Source organism: Lytechinus variegatus, chromosome 5 (assembly GCF_018143015.1).
Source record: "Lytechinus variegatus isolate NC3 chromosome 5, Lvar_3.0, whole genome shotgun sequence".
Classification (NCBI taxonomy): Eukaryota; Metazoa; Echinodermata; class Echinoidea; order Temnopleuroida; family Toxopneustidae; genus Lytechinus; species Lytechinus variegatus.
Genome location: NC_054744.1, coordinates 30,104,257 through 30,125,162, shown reverse-complemented (window position 1 = coordinate 30,125,162; position 20,906 = coordinate 30,104,257). Strand labels below are relative to the sequence as shown.

The following is a 20,906-nucleotide window of genomic DNA, read 5'->3' as shown; positions in this document are numbered from 1 at the left end:
TCATTGATTTAAATGTACTATGAAGATTTGAGATTTGTTGATAAAAAAATATACACTGACCAGGGGGCTGCAGGAAGGGGGGGGGGTGGCATACCAATCATGTTTTTGTAATGTAGACATTTACAATGTATATGAAGGCCCCCCATCCCGGTTTTATGGCCCTTTCTAGAAAGGATAAAGGGCCGTTTGCCCCAAATAATGAAAACAGTCTCTGTATAAGACTTGTGTTGCAAATACATGTATGTACATGAACTACATAAAGGACAAGTCCACCCAAATAAAAAGTTGATTTAAATAAAAAGAAAAAATCCAACGAGCCAACACTGAAAGTTTAATCAAAATGGGATGTAAAATGGGAAATTTATGACATCTTAAATTTTCGTCTGATTTCAGAAAACATATATACATGTACATGTATGCACATCCTGGTCGGTATGCAAATGACGGGACTTATGACGACACTCACTATTTCTGTTGTATTCTATTTATGAAATATGAAATATTTCATAAATAATTTTCCCCTATTTCTCATGTGAAAGAAAAAATTATTCCTCCCTGAACATTTGGAATTACAATTGTTTTTAATAACATTTTATCATTCAGTCAAGCTGGTCCTTATTGTCAAATATGTAAAAATTATTGTATATTTAAAAAAAAATAGCGAGTGAGGGACATCTTCGTCTCTCTTATTTTGTTATTGGTGAGTTGTGCAGAGCGAAACTTTAAAATGTCATAATTTACATCTGATTTTTATTAAATTTACTGTATTTTTCTTGTTTGATTATTATACAGTGCGTCCCAGAAAAAAATACGAAACCGAGATTTAGAGATGATTTATCATAACTTAATCTTAAATACAATAGACAAATGACCTACCATTGTGAAGCGTAGAATCTCCTCTTTCATCTGAAATTACTTAGATTATTTCACACTCACGCATGAGTGAGCAAAAACAATTTGAAGAGGGGATACCAAAAAGTCATTTGGTGGGCTGTATCTGGGTTTCAAAAAGAAAACAAAATTTTAAAAAGCTTAATATCTGCTCTTTATTTTGATACCTCAATTACAGATAATGGTCAAGAAATAAAAAAGTTCTGGTTATTTGAAAAAAGACTTGAATTTCAATAATTTCATAAAATGAAGAGGTTTTTAATACAGGCTAGCATTCAAACTCACTCGACACTCCGTTTTGTTGACGATCAGCCATGCATTATAAAGTCCTTTGTTAACCATGCGATAGCTTCTGTGGGAAACTGGTGAAAACACGCTTATTTAATGAAATTATGGAAATACAAGCATTGTTTCGAGGGAACATAACTTTTTTACTTCTTAACCGTTTTCTGTGATTAAGGTATCAAATAAAAGAGGAGATATTGAACTTTTTAGGCATGTGATTTTCCTTTTGAAATTCAGAGGCCCCCGCCAAATGAGTTTTTGGTATCCTTTCTTTAAATTGTTTTTGCTCACTCATACGTGAATGGGAAATAATCTAAGTAATATCAGATGAAAGAGGAGATTCTAAGCTCTACATTGGTAGGTCATTTGTCTATTGTATTTATGATTTAATAAGTTATGATAAATTATCGCTAAATCTCGGTTTATTCTGGGACGCACTGTATATTGATTCAAATCAACATTTTTCTTGGGTGGACTTGACCTATAATATTGGAGATTATAAAATTGTCCCTGTGTAGTTTGTGATACCCAGGAGCTAAAGATAAAGTATATACTGCGTCCATGGCCCTCCCTCTTTCCGAACTATTTATGTTTCTTTTTTAATTGTATTTGCATGAATAAGTATTGGATTGTTATTTTTATCTTTGACAGAGAAGCCATCTTCAGAGTGTGTGATGCTGCAGGCTTTAAATACACAAGGAAGAAAAAGGTAGGAGAGGAAAAAATATATACACATTTTTTGTTGTTGCAAGAACAAATTATTCTAACACAATCAAACAATTTATCATATTTTCTTCGAAATTGTAATCAGAGCACCAATTGATTGAAACCAGAATCACCTGTTAAACCACAATGGTCATTAAATAGCCATAAACTGAAGTGTTTAAGTCTATTGAAGCATTTTATTGTATTTGATGGGTGTATAATTACTTTTCCAATTGTTCCAAACTAGAAAATGAAACCTGCATAATTACTTGTGTTTCGCCGGGCTGTGTTTAAAGATAAATTCCCGTATTGGTAACGATCTCAAAATGACTTTTTACAGAATCTAATATACATGTAATGACCACCCAAGTGTCTGTTTGTATGAATAAAAAATATGTGCCAAAGGATTCTTGAAGAAATTGTGTAATTGCTGAGAAAAAAGCAAAATAAGCGCGGATTTGGTCACTTCCGTCGGGTCTTTATTCCAGCAATGATAATACACTGTCCCACGTGTTACTATCTGTGTTGGTGATTTTCAGTGTGAACATTTTTCAGCGTAGATTTCAAGATTGTTCAGTTTATGTAACTGTACCAGATCTAGATCCTCGATGATATACTGACAATTAAGCCTGGATTTACAGACTTTCTCATGAAATCAGTGTTTACTGCAACTACTGGCATTTCTCTTTAAACTGTATCAACTTTTCCCATGTAGAAGTTATATCCACCATCAAAACATGTTTTCATAAGCCTTTGCCAAAATATTTCACCATTTTTATACAGCACCTGTTGTAGATTGCGAGCTGAATATGTCATCTTCCCCACTTTATAGTCTTTGTAATTATAAAGAAATTATGTTAATTCCAATTTTATAAGACCTTCAAGAGTGTGAACATAGGATTAACTGTTCTACATAATTTCATATAAAGATAGTCACTGATGAAACAGCATTACCTGGGACAAATCTGATGCACGTTTTTGGATATATGAAATTATTATGATTTTTCAAAGGTCAAGTCCATCCCAGAAAATGTTGATTTGTATAAATGGAGAAAAATCAAACTAGCATAACACTCAAAATTTCATCAAAATTGCATGTAAAACAAGGAAGTTATGACATTTTACAATTTTGCTTTTTTTCACAAAATAGTGATGCACAATGCAGTGACATGCAAGTAAGACAGTTGATGATGTCCTTCACTCACTATGTATCTTGTTTTTTATTGTTTGAATTATACAATATTTCATTTTTCTTTTACCTTTTTGACAATAAGGACCAACTTGACAGAACAATATTATTTAAGAATGCTAATTTCACAAGTTCAGGGAAGAATTAATTGTTGTTTCAAATGACAATGAGGAGAAAAATAGCATATTTCATATAATAAAATACAAAAGAAATAGTGAATAGATGACATCATCAGTCTCCTCATTTGCATACTGACCAGGATGTGCATACATGTATATAAACTATTTTGTGAAATTAAGCAAAACTTTAAAATTTCATACTTTCTATTATATTTTTTATACATGTACATGGATCCGATATTGATGAAATTTTCAGTGTTATGTTTGTTGCATTTTTCTCTTTTGATTCAAATTAACTTTTTTTGGGGTGAACTTGTTCTTTAATGTAAATCAGGTGTGAATTTATGATGAATTTCCAGTAATTTGATTGTTGAATTTTATTCTGTTTTTTTTATTTTAAAGGTGTTATAATTTTCAGCCTGGATTAGCCCTTTAATTATGCTTTCACTCTACAAGAAAGTTTACAGTGCCGTTTTCAGTGACAAACTATGCGTTATCTCCAATTGTAGTGTGTGGATATGCTTCCTGCTAGGCTGGCAGACTAGCGTTGAATTCCTTTCATACCTGTCACTCCATGTTGGTTTTGCTTTCTTGATAGGAACTTTTTTTAACTCTTTGATGCCACTTAAATATTTAAAGGTGCCTGAGAAAAGTTTGGCTGATGCCCGGGGGGGGGGGGGGGGCACTCAGTATATAATGCATAGTGGGTATGTGCTGCGGAGGAGACCCCCATTTTTACACAAAAATTTCCGTTCCAAGGCATGGCATTTTTGTCTTATTGTGAAAAAGAACAAAGAAAGCCGCTCCAAAGCATAGCATTTTCTTCTTATCGAGAAAAAGAAAGAAATCCGCTCCAAAGCTTCGCATATTTTCCCTTATGCCGTTCTGACCGCATTGATCTGCTACAATGAGCCGCAATTTTGGTGTAAAACGGTCGCAGAGCGCTGTCCGACCATCGCCTCTGCGCTAGCGCACCGGGCGCCCGTGCCGCCGGGCTAGCTGCATGCATGTTCCATAAGGATGCATATGCACTCACACGCAGGCGACCCGTTCCAAGGACCCCCATTCTCACAAACATGTGTAGTTCAGAAGCCTGTTCTGAGGACCCTCCTTTTTACAATAAGCCTGCTCCAAGACCACTTTTTTTGTCTCGCCCACGGCACACATACCTACTTCTTTTTTGGTAAAGGCCAAAAATTTGGCCCATGCTAACAGGAAAACAGGGACATGTATGAGGACAGCTGTATGAATGAAAGACAGATGTTGACAATTTCTAAGTACCGTATAAATTCTGAATAAATGAGGCTTCAAATAATTCATCATCCCAAGGCTAGGCATTACATATCATCTACAGTATTATACAATATTTTTCATTGTTAAAAGAAAACGATTATTTAACCATGAAAATTGAATAACATGATAAATACATGTGTTCAAAATTATTCCATCCAAATGAACCGTACAGGTATTTTCAGAGGGGTAACTTTTGCCGACCCTGATACAATACATTTTTGTGTCTTTATTAAAAGCCTGCATCATGTAGCCTCACCAAGCACAAGGGGTAATTTGAGGGTGTCGTCCTTCTCAGCTTGATAAAGTGAAAGCTCAAGTTGGTTTCCATCTGCGGCCATTTTTAAAGCGGCTGACTGTGTCATGACGGCCTCATGGGGGCTAGTGAATGAAACTAGATACATGTATCAATAGCAGGTTGAATTCTACTGCATGCTATAAAACAATATATAGCATCTGCCAGAAGTGATAGGGTTCAAATAAAGTAGAACTTAGTTTTGGGCATGAATTTGCAAAATTTGATATTTAGGAAGTTTGAACTTGCAAAGTTTTAGCTTATTAAATCTGGGTACTTTCACATTATTTGCGTTTTGTGTTTGTATTTTTTGTGTACTGGCCTACATGTACATGTATGACGCACTATTAAAAGAAAAGTGGCATAAAAGTGTAGGTGTTTTCTTGCAGTGATTAAAAACTGCTCTGTCTCCATTATGAGCTGACAAACTTACTGATGTAAATGTTCACTCATGTATTGCTTGAATGACAGTGTGAAGGTCGCTATCAAACAGTCTCTGCTGTTTCCATGGCAACCAACCAAAATATATCCTCCTCAGGGCTGAAGGCTCTGTGTACACTTTGTTTGTCCTGTTGGTGTTCCAGACTACCCTGCTCAAAACTTTCTACTCCGACCTCTAAAAATATAGCTTGAAATTACCAAGTGCACTCTATAATTTTAACTGTAAAATAAATCCATATCAGCTGTGAATGGGAAAAGTGGATGTATTTTTAAATCTGAAGAATTAGGATTTATTTGTTATTTTACAAAAAGGATTTAGATTTTTAACTTTTAGCGTTCAATTCAAATCTGCAGGCTTTAAAGCTTCACGTACAGTTTTTCAGCTGGTCAATTCACAGCCGCTATGTACATATCTTTGAAATATTAAAACAGAATATACCTCGTATTAGTTTTTGCTTATAATGTCACTAAACTCACTATTCAGAGTGTTACATGTATTTAAAGGCCAAGTCCACTCCAATGACAAGTTGAAAATAAAGAAAAGTAAAACAAGCAAAGTAATGATAATTTCATCAGAATCAGATGTAAGATATTAAAAAAAGTTATAGGGCCTAGTATTTTAAAAGTTCTGCTTATTTTAACAAGCAAACTCATTGAAATTCCATGGCTAATTCACCGTCAAAAGTATTTGAAAAAAAGAAGAAGAATAGAAATTTATGGATAAAAGTGAAAGTGTACATGTATCATTGGCTATAACTCATTTAAACAACATTCATCAATTTGATGAAACTTTCTTTTCACTCCCCTTTTTGCACGTCAAAGATCACTCTATTTGGAATGACTCCAGAGTGAACTAAGAGGCTGTTCTTATTACGCTTTCTAAAACTAGTAGTTTACTGGAAACCGATTCAGGAAACCACTTTGGAAGATAGCTTTGCTTGCGTTCCCACTTGATCATGCAAAAGCTTTTCAAATTCACCTCACATAAAGTGATCTTTTTGCTATGGAAACGCTCTCCATGGGGTGACACGTTTTGCGCTGAATTAGAAACTGCAGCGTAGGAATTCTACACATGTCATGTGGAGTAGCGCGTTCAAAATGTGCGAAGATCGCTTCCCGAAGAATGGTTGTGTCCTCATGCTAAAACCAATTTTATGAGGCAAAGCGATCTTGAGGCCCTTCTCAAATGTTAGGCTTTTCTAAAACTAGTAGTTTACTGGAAACCGATTCAGAAAACCACTTTGGGAGATCGCTTTGCTAGCGTTCCCACTTGATAACACGAAAGTGGTTTTCAAAATCACTTCACGTAAAGCACTCTTGTTGCTATGGAAACGCTCTCAGTGGGGTGACACGTTTCACACAAAATTCAAAACTGCAGCATAGGAATCTACACCGGTCGTGTGGAGTAGTGTGCTCAAAATGTGCGAAGATCACTTCCCGAAGAACGGCTATGTCCTCACTTATGCTAAAACCAGTTTAACGAAGCAAAGCGATCTTAAAAACTACATCGCGAGGTGGTTTTCCAAACTGGTTTGGAAGATCGCTTCCAAGACCGCTTTGACCGTTCTCACTACGCAATAAACTAGTTTCCACTAAAACTAGTTTCCAGTTAACTAGTTTTAGGAACGTAGTCAGGACAGCCTCCTTGAAAACTACATTGTGAGGTGGTTTTCTGAACCGGTTTAGAAGATTGCTTTAAGCTATCTTCTAAACCGGTTCAGAAAACCACCTCACGATCGTTTGGACCCTTCTCACTACACGTTAAAATAGTTTTCACTTAACTAGTTTTAGGGAGGTAGTGAGAACAGTGTCAATTTCACAGTTTACTCACTTGTTGCTATATAAAACACCCAACAAATACATGTAGTGAGTTCTATTCACTCCCTCTGATGGGTGAATTATTTTTTTTTCCAGAGAGGAATATAATATTTGATTTATTGGCTTACATTTGTATGCCTGCCTGTTTATAGCATTCAAGCCAGACTTCATAGTCAATCGCGCAAACATTTGACATCTTTACATTGTGTCCTAAAACTGTTTGTCTACAATACTTTATAGTGGTAATTTCCACAGAATTGACAATTTGTATTTTTAGTACCTCACTTCCTCATTTTTAGTAACTTTGTGTTTAATACAGTAGCTCCGATTCCAACAGATTTTGTGAAGAGAATAAACCTTTTGATTTCTGTTTTGTGCTCAGATCTATAATTACCTGTATAACACACTTTATTGCTGTTGAAATGAAACAAGCATTGTGCCCACACCCACCCTTGAAATGGCAGTGCCCCCCCTCAGTCAGGACCATTGAAGGACCTTTTTTCTGCAAAGATTATTGAGTACATTTTAATGTATATGTGTTCTCTATAATACTAATATCCAATTTCAAATAACTTGGATGCAATTGAATTTTGTAAACCCTGATGGCATGATGTACAGTACAGTTTACAGTTTGTTTTATATTTTTTGGATTATTTTGTATGTTGCATACAATTGTGACATTGATATTGTATTATTTGAATGCAGAAACAAAAGCAAGAAAGCAAACAAACAAACAATAATGATAAGTGATAAGTGATAAAAATTTGATATCAAAAATCAAAATCTAATGCCTAACCCTGTCATGACAAATTGATATGTTATTGCATTTTATTCTGTTTATATTCCAATGTCAGATCAGTTTCTTTAAATTGATTAATAATTTTCTTCCAAACTCCCGTCTTTATTCACTTTTCAGGCAAGCAAGACAATCTGTAAGATAGTAGGAGAGAACCCCAACATTCTTTTCGGAGGTGCTAATGTAAATCTCACAATATCCACAGCCAGCATCAACATCAGAATAAAAGAGACCGGAAAGGTAAAACCATAAAGTATTATTTTATTTTGCTGTAATTCCTCCTCCTGCATAGACTGCATTTTCTTTTCTTTTTTTAATGTGGGGAGGGGGGGGGGGAATCAGAGTATCTTTGCTTTGATGATCATATTTTCCATCATCTTTGTTTACTAGTATTAATTATTTCTCTACGTGCTGACACGACATTTGCTCCTGCGACAATTGCTCCGGGCTTTTGTATTTTGTGCCGTCACCCCTGTTTTCTATTATGGAAGTGCCCTCCCATTTTTTTTTCATTTGCTTGTCATATTCTTGGGATTAAATGGTACATAATTGTTTTAATCAAGAAATTCCTTGCTTGCTTGTCACAACTCTGAATAAATTCATCACAGTTTTTTTTAACCACCTTATGTTTTTGAGATATCTCTTGTGCATCCCTGCTTGTATACCCCAACACATGAATCCTCAGTTACCATATTTTTTATGAATGCACACGGACTGCAAGAGTCAAATTCACTTGCAAGACATGTACCATTGATGTAATGAGGAATCAGTTGCATATTGGAGATCCATTGGCAAGAAGATAATGATATATACAGCTGTGTTTATGAATGTAAATTGAGTCTCGAGATAGATGGATGACAGTCGTCTCAATTACTGAACATCGTTCTTGTTTCTTGTCCAAGTTTATGATGATGCCTTGTTCATACATGTACATGAGGCATTTGACACTGGTTTCAGGGTAAACACTCTGGGTGATATTAAGCTGGCACTGTTCAAACATTTAAATCTTAAGTATTTTAGTTTGTATTTTTACACACTGCAGGCTAAAGGCCTGGTCACACTGCCCGAGCGTTGTTGGAGCGGTCGTGGAGCGGAGAGAAAAAATCATCACAGCTCGCTACCGTTCACCATTTTCGATTTCGATTGTTTTTTGTTGTTGATTTTTTCCCTAATTTTGTGAGCGAAATTCGACCCTCTCTCCCTACCGCTCCACGACTGCTCCAACAACGCTCGGGCGATGTGACCAGGCCTTTACATATTTGCACAAAATTGAATGTTGTTGGAACTGCATTTTTATAGGTCCAGGACTATGTAAAACAAATTGAAGGTCAATGAAAGCCTGTTTCAAAAAAACTACCATGATATTAAATTTTCAATAAAAGTTTTAAAGCTACTGAAGTCTTTCAATTTGATTGACTGGTGGCATAAAACTTGTCTTTATGAAATGGGAAATGCTTAGGTAGGGGAAGGTGGGGTACATGTAAGTTGAGCCACCACCCCCAGGCCAATAATGAATGAGTCAGACATCATGGTGGTGTCATGTATTGATGACCAATTGCTTAACCCTTAACCCCACCTTTTTTTTTCAACTTTGAAACAAAAAGTATTTTTTTAGAGGGAAAAATATAAATTTCAGCCAAAAAAGCAAAAATGTGTGTGAAATAGATAAGTGCTTTAAACACGCACACACCTTTATTATATAAAAAAGATATAAGAACAACATTGTTAGTCCAGGTATGGATCTTCATTCTTAATTGTTGAAGTTTTTTACATGATGGATTCATAAAAAATGAGTGGATGTGAAATTATTGCATTAAGTTAGGACTGGGGTAAGTTGAGCAAACCAACATGGGGCAAGTTGAACCATGGTCATTCTCATGGTAAGGTATAAAAAAACTAACCTTTAAAAGCCATCGATATGCAGGCAGAAAGGAGCAAATTTACATGAGTGTTCTTTTCCTTAATAGAGGATGGTGGTGTAAGCAAGTGAAAAGACTTTAAATGAAAAAATGGACATGGTGGTTCTTCCCCATAACATTTTGTACATAATTATTGTGGTTCAACTTACCCCAGAAGGTGGCTCAACTTACCCCACCGATGGGGCAAGTTGAGCCATTTGACATCTCTTTTTTCAAAGGTGACAGTGACTTTCAGAGTGGGGATGGAAAGTTATATATAGGTGACAAATATTTCAGAAGAATTAGATTTTAAGGCAAGGTTCCTATTTCTTCAAAATCCTTAATCATATCAGTTCTAACATGCAAAAAGCAAAAAGTGTCACAACTTACCCCGCCTTCCCCTACATCATGTACATGTAATGTACAGGGGATACAATGTTTTTAATTAGCGCTGTTTTCTGTGAATGTACATGCTCTCATAAATGTTTTGTTTGCCTGTTTTTTCCCTTCCTCTTTTTGACTTTCAGCCAATAGCCAATCATCAGATGCAAGGCATCTCATTTGCATCAGGTGGCGATGCTGTAAGTATAGTGATCTCTGATTTTATAATAAAAGATTGGTGTATTAATGATTATTTTTTTAATTTTACTTTATTACACATTCTGAATTCATTTCTGTTCAATTTGATGTATAAACATTTATTTTTTTCCATTTCACAAAGTCTAAATAAAGTATAAATTTTGTATAAATTGCATAAATATTTTTCTAGTCAAAATTATATGTGTAAGTTTGGTGACCCTCATGAAGCTCTACCAGATGGATGAAAAAAAAATTGGTCAACAAATATTAAAAGAAGAAGCATTTTTTTGTGATTGTCAATGAATTTTGCATAAATTAATATAATTGTCTAGTCAAAATTTCAAAATTCTGTGTACAAGTTTGGTGAACCTCATGCAGCTCTACCAGATGGAAGTAAAAAAAAAAATCAAAATCGGTCAAAAGGAAAGAGGGAATATCATTTCCTGTGAATTTTGAAAAATGCCCATAAATTAGTATATTAGTTTCAAAATTGTGTGTGGAAGTTTTGAATCCCCCACTTAGTGCTATCATATAAAGCAAACAGAAATGAAGTCAGACTTGAAATTATGAAGAAGAAGCATTTTATAAATTCGGTCAACAAATAAGGAAGAGGCATTTTCTGTGATATATGAATTCCACATAAATTAACATTTAAATGATTTTCTACTCAAAATTTCAAAATTCTGTTTAGGAGTTTGGTGAACCTCTGGAAGCTCTACCAGATGGAAGAAAAAAATTGAAATGGTCAACAAATTATGAAGAAGCATTTTATGTGAATTTTTAAAATGCACATAAATTAACATATTCAATGAGTTTCAAAATTCTGCGTAGAAGTTTTGAATCCCCACCTAATGCTATCATATGCTATCATATGCTATCATATGAAGCAAACAGAATTGAAATCGGACTTGAAATGGTGAAGTAGAAGCAATTGAAAATTTTTGGACAGACAGTGAACACCACGCCAGAGCATATAAAGCTCATTTGGCCATTCGGGCCCGATGAGCTAAAATGTGACATATAATCATGATTATATTTTTTATTATGTAGTATTTAAAAATGATAAAAGTCATAATGACTGTGACAATAATATTATTCCATTATTAGTCACTAGCGCTGATGATGATAGTGATGATGGTGATGATGATGATGATGATGATGATGATGAGGAGGATGATGATGATGGTAATGGTGATGGTGATGATGATAGTGATGATGATGGTGAAGATGGTAGTGATGATGGTGATGATGATGATGATGATGGTGATGATGGTGATGATGATGATCAAAGTGTTGGTGATGATAATGGTAATTATGATGATGATGATAATGGTCATTATTATGATGATGATAATCCTCATGTACAGTGTATTGATTTTACTACTTCACCTTCTGTATAGTTCCCTTTAAATGAGCAATTACCCAAGTCATGTAGCCAGTAAACAATATTTATAAACCCTTGGCTATGTCTTGGATATGACCCAAATCTATCACTCAATCACAGAGGAATTTAACACACGTGTTTATAGGAGGGACATGAAGGTGTTAAGAATTAAGGTAGTTCTTCATCAGCCAGAGTTTGCTGAAGGTTCCAGTCTGATGAGCCCTCATCCCAATAAAAGGAAAGCCCACCTCAACCAAAAAGTTGGTTTGAATTTCAAGAGATTTGATAAATTATAACAAATATAAGAAAATTTCATCTGGTATTAAAATCATATTTAAAATAAGAAAGTTAAGACATTTCAAAATTTTGCTTATTTTCATGCAACAGTTAAACGCAAAGCATTGATGAAAGAGTTGACTCATTTGACGATGTCACAAACTCATGATTTCTTTGTTTTTTGATATAGGCCCTATATATTGTGTGCATGTCTATATTAAAAGCTGAAATTCCATGAGTCAAATAATCACCAAATAGTCAAAGCAAGACCAGATTATGGATAAAGTTGAATTTCTCGACAGAAACAGATTTCTATGGTTCTGTGGTTGGCTGAAAAGTAAAAGCATCAATTTTGCAGATGTGACAGCAAGGAACCTGTATATTGAATGACAATGCTACCTTGGCAGTCACACATGTTCAGGGAGGAATGATGAATCAAACTTTATTTCACATGATAAGGAAGCAAATATTAAAATATTTGAAGTAAAAATTCTCAAAAGTAATCAATTGAAGCCAACATTGCAGCAGTCTCCATACACTTTTGTAAAAATAAGATGTTTTGATTAAACATGCTGTCCACTGTAATTTACATTATTTGATCCTTACCAAAAATTCAAGACAGGCTTTAATGATAATTATGATAAATTATCCTGTGGAAAGTAACCCAGGAACAGGACATCCTGTTATAGGATAACATTGTTATCTTCCTGTCCAAAGGGACGGCTAATATATCTTTTTTTTAATACAAAAACCTACACCACGTGTACAGTGTGTGTTATGAATAAGAAAAGCGATACCAAGCTTTTAAATGTTTCTGTTTAATTTTCTTTTTTAATTCAAGATTTTGAATCACATATCAATGACTGAGTACACACATATTAAGTATAAACTTGATGAGTGTAATTACATGTATGTAAAAATTTGGACATTGAATAGAAACTAGGAAATATTATTTAATACACTCTGTAAATATTTACTCCCTAGGGTAGTCTTTTATTCCTTCCTGTTTAATTTTGGTGTATGATATGGTCTTATTTCAAACAAACAAGGAAATGTGCTCGTAGGAGGGTCTTTTAACAATATACGGAATGGTTGATTGTCCTTACTCTGATCAAAGTATGTGATAGGCATACTTGCCAACTGTTAAATTGCATGTTTTTTCTGTCTATCTAATCTAAAAGCAATCTTTATATTATGAGCACACATTTAATAGATAATTTGCTAATTCTATGTACAGTATCTGTTCATTGTAAATGAATCAAATATTGGTATTCAGTGATGCATGGTCCTACATGTAGAAGCGAGGGTCCAGTCAGATGCTAAAAATATGTTCTTTGTTGTGTTCTTATTGCCACTGATTCACCCCCCCCTCCTTAAAAACATCTCATAAAAGGATATGGGAGTTTAAGAGGTTTTTTATGCAGCCTGTTTATTTATTGGTTCAGTGTTCAGTATGACTTTGGATAAAATATGGCACTCCCTGTGGCGCTTACTTATAAAATGAAGGAGCATCAAAGGACATTTGATGGTGCTAAAATTCTGATGGGGGGGGGGGGGGGAAGGTTGTGAATTACATGAACTGAAAGCAATTTTTAGACTTTCTGTTGCAGATTAGTCTAGCATGGATCCGGTGCAGACTGGGTGCAGACCAGCACTGGACAATTAAAGGGATGGTCCGGGCTGAAGGTATTCAAAGCTTAATAAATAGAGCAGAAATCACTGAGCAAAATGCTGAAAATTTCATCAAAATCGGATAACAAATAACAAAGTTATTGAATTGTAAAGTTAAGCAATATTTTGTAAAAACAGTCATCATGAATATTCATTAGGTGGACTGATGATGTCACATCTCCACTTGTTCTTTTGTATTTTATTAGGCCTATATGAAATTAGGTTTATTCAAAATTTTTCCTCCAAGAACTAGAAAAATTGGATTGACAACTGATTTAGTGCATTAGATATTTATTGCTGCAGCTTATTTCATTATAAGGGAGATATATTATTCACACAAGCATGAAATAATGAAATAATTATGATTTTATGTAATAACATATTAATGGAAAGTAGAGATGTGACATCATCAGCCCACCTAATGAATATTCATGACGACTCTCAAAATATTACTAAATTTTAAAGTTCAATAACTTTATCATTTGTTATCCGATTTTGATGAAATTTTCGGCATTTTGCTCAGTGAATTCTACTCTATGTATTAAGATATAAATATTTTCAGCCCAAACCATCCCTTTAATACACCCCTTCTACAATAGTATCATGGACCTGTGGTAGGTCCATGATAATATTAACCATTATTCTATCAATATCAGATTATTAGATTCTACAAACTGGTTCAAGTCTGCCAATTTTCTAATAAATGCTTGGAAGACTTGCGTTCCGCATCCATAATCTAATACATCATGTGTTTACATGCAAAGCAGCTTCCAGTGTTGTTCCCTCTTCCTACATGTAGTTCCACCCAGTAGCAGTTGTTCCAGGTTCATCAATATAGAGATTTCCTGCTTGTCTTAAAGTGATCATCCCCCATTTTCAAGTTATTACTGGAGATCTTGACACCATTGGGCAGTAAAAGATGGGATTAAGGAGGGTGTTAGACCTTTAAGGCTTTGGGATAAAGAGGTCTAAATAAAGCCTGGGAGGATTGTCTTTCGTTTGTAATCAGCTATAAAGAGAAGTCGGCAGGGCAGTAATACAAGCATATTGTAAATTCTGAACTATCAATATCCACTATCAGCTAATTTCATGTATGTACTAAGTGTAATATTTTATGTATTTGATGAAAAATAAACACAACCATAAATAGGTGTTTGAATTTTATAATAATTTCGATTGGAAATAGTAGTAATTAAACCAACTAGACTCTGTGATTGTTCTCCTCTTTAATTAGGGGTTTAATACACAAAATTTCACATTTGAATATAGCGAACACCCTGGAAATTTATTCCCAGTTTTTCCCAACATAGAATTTCCAATTAAGACTTTGATGATGTGAAGTGTTATGAAAACAGTTTGAAAGAGTATCTTCCCATGCTTCCATAATTGAAGGTGCGTCATATGTATTACCTTTTCTCTCTTGTGAAATGTAAATATTTATCATTTTAATCTTTAAAGTATGATAAGTGATGAGTCGATCAGTGCTTATCACTTTGAAGGGTGCTCCAGGTTAGAAATTATGTACATGATTTGAATAAATAGAGTAAAATTAAGCAAGCAAAACACCACACATTCAGTGAAATTATGCTGAAAATTTAATCAAAATCAGACAAAATGAAAAAAAATTACGAAATAAATTGCAATTTTATACCCCTTTCATAAACCCAATTACTATGAATTAGGCGGCTAATAGCAGCATAATTTGGTCGTAAAATTGGAGGACAAGAGTTATCCGCATTACTCTGATGCTGCTATTATCCGCATAATAGCAGCATCAGGACAAGATTTTGAGTTTATGAACGCATTTCCAAATAATGCGGATAATTGCCATGGTGCGGTCACAAGGTCACCCTTTTCCAACACAACCGCATCGGAGGGGGCGTGTCCAGTTGTCATGGCGATTATCCGCCTTTTTCAGGACGGGCGCTCGTAAAAATAATGCGGCTTATTTTCGGAGTTTATGAACGCAATTTTTATTGAATTATCCGCATTACTCTTAGGCGGCTAATTGGAGGATAGGTTTATGAAAAGGGTATCACTTATATTTTCAGAGAACATGTACACAACACATTGGTATGCATTTATGATAGAGCCAATGATGTCACTTTATACTCAATATAACAATATTTGATTTTTTACAGATTTTACAATACATGAATTCTCCACTAATAGATCACAATAGGTTTTCATACATCCATGGCAGTTCATCGTGTTCAAGACAATTTTTTGTTGCAGTTGACTTCATGCATTGTACATTAATGTCTCCATTTTTCTGCAATATGTTTTAAAGTGATGATTGATGGGAGTATATACCCACATAGACATGTACAGTTTATATGTAATTAGAATTGTGAACATATTTTCATTTTGATTTATTTTGTAATGAAAATCTTTGTTTTATTTGTCTTTTCATAATACAGGAAACTCAGAACTATGTGGCTTACGTTGCAAAGGACCCAGTCAATGGAAGAGGTGAATATAATAAACATATATTCAGACTGTCATAAATTATAGGGCAATTCCTTGAAACAATCCAACTGTTTTACATCCGTCCCCTTTTCTTCTCCAATTTGACATGGTAAAAAATAATGTTCTTCTTGCTCTACTAGTACTATATAAACTGATTAGGTATTGTTTGAATTTCAAACAGAATATGAAACATTTAAACACATGTGTCCAATTCCCAATATTTCTTTTCAAGAGTTGAACATTTTTGTTTAGATTTGTTAAACAATTCTTTGAGCTTTTTCTTAAGAAATAAAAAGTACTCTATTAAAGTTCTTGTGGTTAACCACTGGAACATTTTTTTTTATGGTACTCAGAACTGATTCACAAGGTCTAAATACAGGTTTACACAGGTTTGGCAAAATTTTTTTTTGAAAGTGCTGTGTAATCTTATCATGTTTTGCAGCACATTAATTAAGGGAAGAAGGGACTGAAAGTTAGGTCTTTCTTTTTCTGAACTTACATCGATAAATATTCAAATGAGTACAGAGAAGTAAAAAAATGTGTACACAAATAATTGTGATGGTCTTTGCGAAATCCAAACATTCTTTGAAAGTTGACAATTGGCACTCCCTGTTTAAATTTCAAGCTCAAGTACTTTTCGAAACATTTTCAGAGAGGGGTAACGGTTGTGCATTCAAACATAAAATGTTTAATAAATTCAGACAACTCAAACATAAAATGTTTGATAAATTCAGACAACTCAAACATAAAATGTTTTATTCAGACAACTGATTGTATTGCAAAAGCTACATAAATCATTGTCAAATCTCTTTATCCTACAGGTACAAAAAGTCATTGGTGGTTATTATAGCCTTGTGAAATGTCTTGAAATAAAATGATCTTAACTGTTTCTCAAATGAAGTTATTCTTGTGAATCAAGGACCATTCTTCAATACTTATAAAATCTATATTAAAATTATCATTCCGCTTTCTTCATCTTACATAGGGTAAAAGAAATTAAATAAACCCTACAAATAAGCAAATCTTGAAAACTAGCAAGCACTTGATAATTTTTCCTTCAATATCAAATCGCAAAGGTTTCTATCTCCGTTCGACCACATTTTATACAAGGGGATTGCCCTCATCAAATAAGTAGGCCTACACTTCCTCTTACCTCGAATGGGAACGTCCAACTCTAGCACCAATTAAAACAAACCTTTTTCATACCAAATTGAGTAGAAGAAAAATTGTCAAAGTTAAAACACAAGTTCTTGTTATACCACAAAGAATCCTGTTTGTGAATTTTCACAACATTCTTGACTTAAACAGTACCAAGTTCTCAATGTTTTTGTAAGTTGATAGGGGAGGATTTCATGGAAAGAGTTGTTGGATGTTTTGTATTTTATCCAACATTTGCCACAATGTAGGACCTACAATTCTCCAAATCAAAGAAAGTTGTCAGTCCTGATAATTAAAAAAAAATGAAACTCTCCTGGTTTTATAAAAATTATACATTTTGTTTAATTTGTGTGTTTACACTGAACTTCACTTATGAACTGCTGAATGCATTTTGATATGAGGGTTTTATAGCCTATTTATTTTATGAACTTGAAAACAGAGACAGTCTTCTCAGGAAGGTTCCATATGTATACATGTGGGGGATCAGACAGCATATTTTGCAGTATTGTACTCTAAAGATAATTGTTACAACAAATTTAATTGATATTAAAACCAGTTTTTATCAATGGAAGGTGATGTCACAGCTGGTCTGAGGTCTGAAACATGCATTGCTTTTTTGTTTCAACTTAATACCCTACAGTCTTTTTGTGTACAGACTGAAGTTATGATTAAAGTTGCTAATTTGCATTCTCGTATCGTTCTTTGATATCTGCTTGAGTGAAAAGTGACGTGTATAGTACATGTGTCCTTATACTGATAGCTAATATTATATCAACCATGGGGCATTCGCATCATGAGTGGTATACAGTGAATTACCACAATTACCTTGAATGAATGGTATTAAAATTAAGATTTGTTTTCTGATTAAATTTTAACTGAGACTCATTTTTCTTCCCATTTTTTTTGCTAGAATTTTAACCTTAAAAGTTTAATACAAGGCTTTGTCTACTGATTTTAATATATGTTTCCTTTTTTATGCTGTTTCAGAAATATTTTGTGGAGGTCTGTATTAGTTTATCATTATCTTAATAATAGACAGAAAAAGGGAACAGAAATAGAAAGAAAATTATAAAACTTATTAAAAGATCAGGCCCACTATCAGTGTGTCAGTGGTCCTATGTTGGTGACCTATGACAGGATTTTTACTCACTTTGGTAAACACAAGTTCACACTCACTTTAAATTTCTTTGATTTGTTCACATGACCACAATTGAACCTATAGTATTCTCATTGTTTGGGCTGCATGTGAACAAAAGAATCATTGTTGTCTGAAGTTTTAACACATCTGAAGTGTAATGTAAATCGACAATTTTAGAAAACAGCACAAAATTTGGTTGAAATGGGGGCATGTGCATTTAGATGTAGTGTAGATTACTGCACAGACCTACATTACAAAATGAATTAGAACACATTTCCCCCATTGATTTGGGTTATTTTTGTGTTCATGCATGTAATACCTCATAAGGTAATACCTTATAAGGGTTGAAATGTCTTCTAATTGCATGGAGGGCAACCCCCTTTATTAATTTTGAGTAATAAGAATAAGAGGGACAGAAAGGAAGAAGGAAAGAAAAGGGACAGGAATAAAGAATATGATCATTAACACTTTATTTCTCTCTAATACCTGTATACCTGTCGTACCGTATAATTCAATCAAGACAAATTAAACAGTCACTAATAGCACAATTTTGAAATTCCCTCCCCTCATCAAAACATCCTAACACTGCCTCTCTGTCATGGGCATAGAAAAAAAAAACAGTAAGGGTTTTCAAGTCCTGAAGTGTGTACATGTAAATGCAGTCAGAACGTTTTATGTGAGAGATTGTCACCTTGCATGTTTCTTGTCTTGAGTTTAGTCTACAGTATATCAGATTACATCTATCTGTCTAATAAGAGAAAATGTAAATAGAAACCAGATTACATAAGCAGCATTTAGGCCATAAGCTAGCCATGTGTGTTAATCATGGCCAAAGAAGATATATCGGCTTTTCAGACGAGTGTTTTGCAAATGATATGCAACCTGAATTACACTTTATTCCTGCAAATTTGAGAGAAAGTCCAACCCAATGGAAAATTGACCAGAATTAAAAGAGAAAATTTGAACACAAACGCTGAAATTGTATATAATTTAGAAGCGGAATAAGAATGTTTTGCTTGATTTCACTAAACAGTTTTAATGTCCTTGGCCCGTTGCATAGCGGTTTTTATTAAAGGTCACATCCACCTGAGAAAAAATGTTGATTTGAATCAATAGAGAAAAATCAGACAAGCACAATGCTGAAAATTTCATCAAAATCGGATGTAAAGTAAGAAAGTTATGACATTTTAAAGTTTCGCTTATTTCTAACAAAATAGTTATATGAACGAGCCAGTTACATCCAAATGAGAGAGTCGATGATGTCACTCACTCACTATTTTTTTTGTTTTTTATTGTTTGAATTATACAATACTTCAATTTTTACGAATTTGACGATTATGACCTCCTTGCCTGAAGCACAAAATGTTAAAATAATGGAATTCCACATGTTCAGGGAGGAATGAAGGAAAGCCTTGTGCAAGGTCTCACTTTCATGGCATGAAAATGCTTCTACACAAAAATGTAACTCATGGAAGACAAAGACTTGTCACAAGAAGTGAAGTACTCAGGTAATTATCTCACATAATGATGGTGGTGATGGGGGAGGGGGTTAGAACTGTCTTACTAGTCATTGTTTTCTTGTTATTGTCCATTACTCGGTGCAGGATTTTTGTACAGAAAACCTGCCACAGTGACTGCACATTCATTGATAATAATAATACTCTTTATTTGTAGCTTATTTTTGCGTTTGCTTTTTTTTTAAATTTCATTTATGATGAGTACCTTTAAAATACTGCTGTGATTAGTCAGAGAGAGAGAAAGAGAGAGGGAGGGGGTGTTGCCTCACATATGCGTACCAGACCCAAGCAATTGTACTTCACTGGCTTGTAGACTGTTGTATGGCCTGTTCAAACATGGGGAAGCAATCTTCAATGTCTAATTAAAAAAAATGTTTCACCCCCAAACCAAAATATAATTACACTACCATGTACATTTATGTTCCTCATTATACACCCTTGAGTAATATAGGGAAGTTGCATTGAGAGTTGTTTTTCTTTTAAAATATGAAGTTTAGCTGGATGTAGGCCTAAATCCATTTTTGCCACTTTACATATTAATCATGCCCAACTATAATTTTTGAGGTTGATATGCTGTCAGACAGAAATGTTGCTCAAAACCACTATTGACATAATCTGTTTTCATGTTCAGAGTCAGTCTCAAAAGTCATTGTAAAAGTGTGGGATAATTCCCCTCTTTGAGGAAGAAATGAGAGCCTGGTGATATAGCTCTTGTATTTGTCTGAACATGGTGGCGATATGACAGGAGAATCTCCCAGAAGGATTCCTCAGAAGATGATTCACAGGCTTCAGCCAGGTGACCCCCCTACCTCTTCCCTCTACCATTAGTCATATTCACACCTGCCCAATCACAAAAATACTATGAATTACAAAAAAAACTGGTGATGCCTTAAAATACCAGATGCCTTAAAAATACCAGATACCATTCACATCTACCTGTCCACATAAAATGAATGAGCCAGCAAAGAGACCTGTTCAGTAAAATCA

General features: G+C 34.3%; 1 protein-coding gene across 2 annotated transcripts in view; it reads left to right on the top strand.

Annotated features, from left to right (window-relative positions):
• Positions 1 to 20,906, top strand: part of LOC121415897 (SHC-transforming protein 1-like) — an 85,504-nt gene that overhangs the window by 16,154 nt on the left and 48,444 nt on the right. For both annotated transcript variants that reach the window (XM_041609278.1, XM_041609277.1), the window contains exons 4-7: positions 1,828 to 1,885; positions 7,950 to 8,069; positions 10,255 to 10,308; positions 16,058 to 16,109. In XM_041609278.1, coding sequence (XP_041465212.1) covers positions 1,828 to 1,885; positions 7,950 to 8,069; positions 10,255 to 10,308; positions 16,058 to 16,109 — 284 coding nt within the window. The remainder of the gene's footprint in view (positions 1 to 1,827; positions 1,886 to 7,949; positions 8,070 to 10,254; positions 10,309 to 16,057; positions 16,110 to 20,906) is intronic.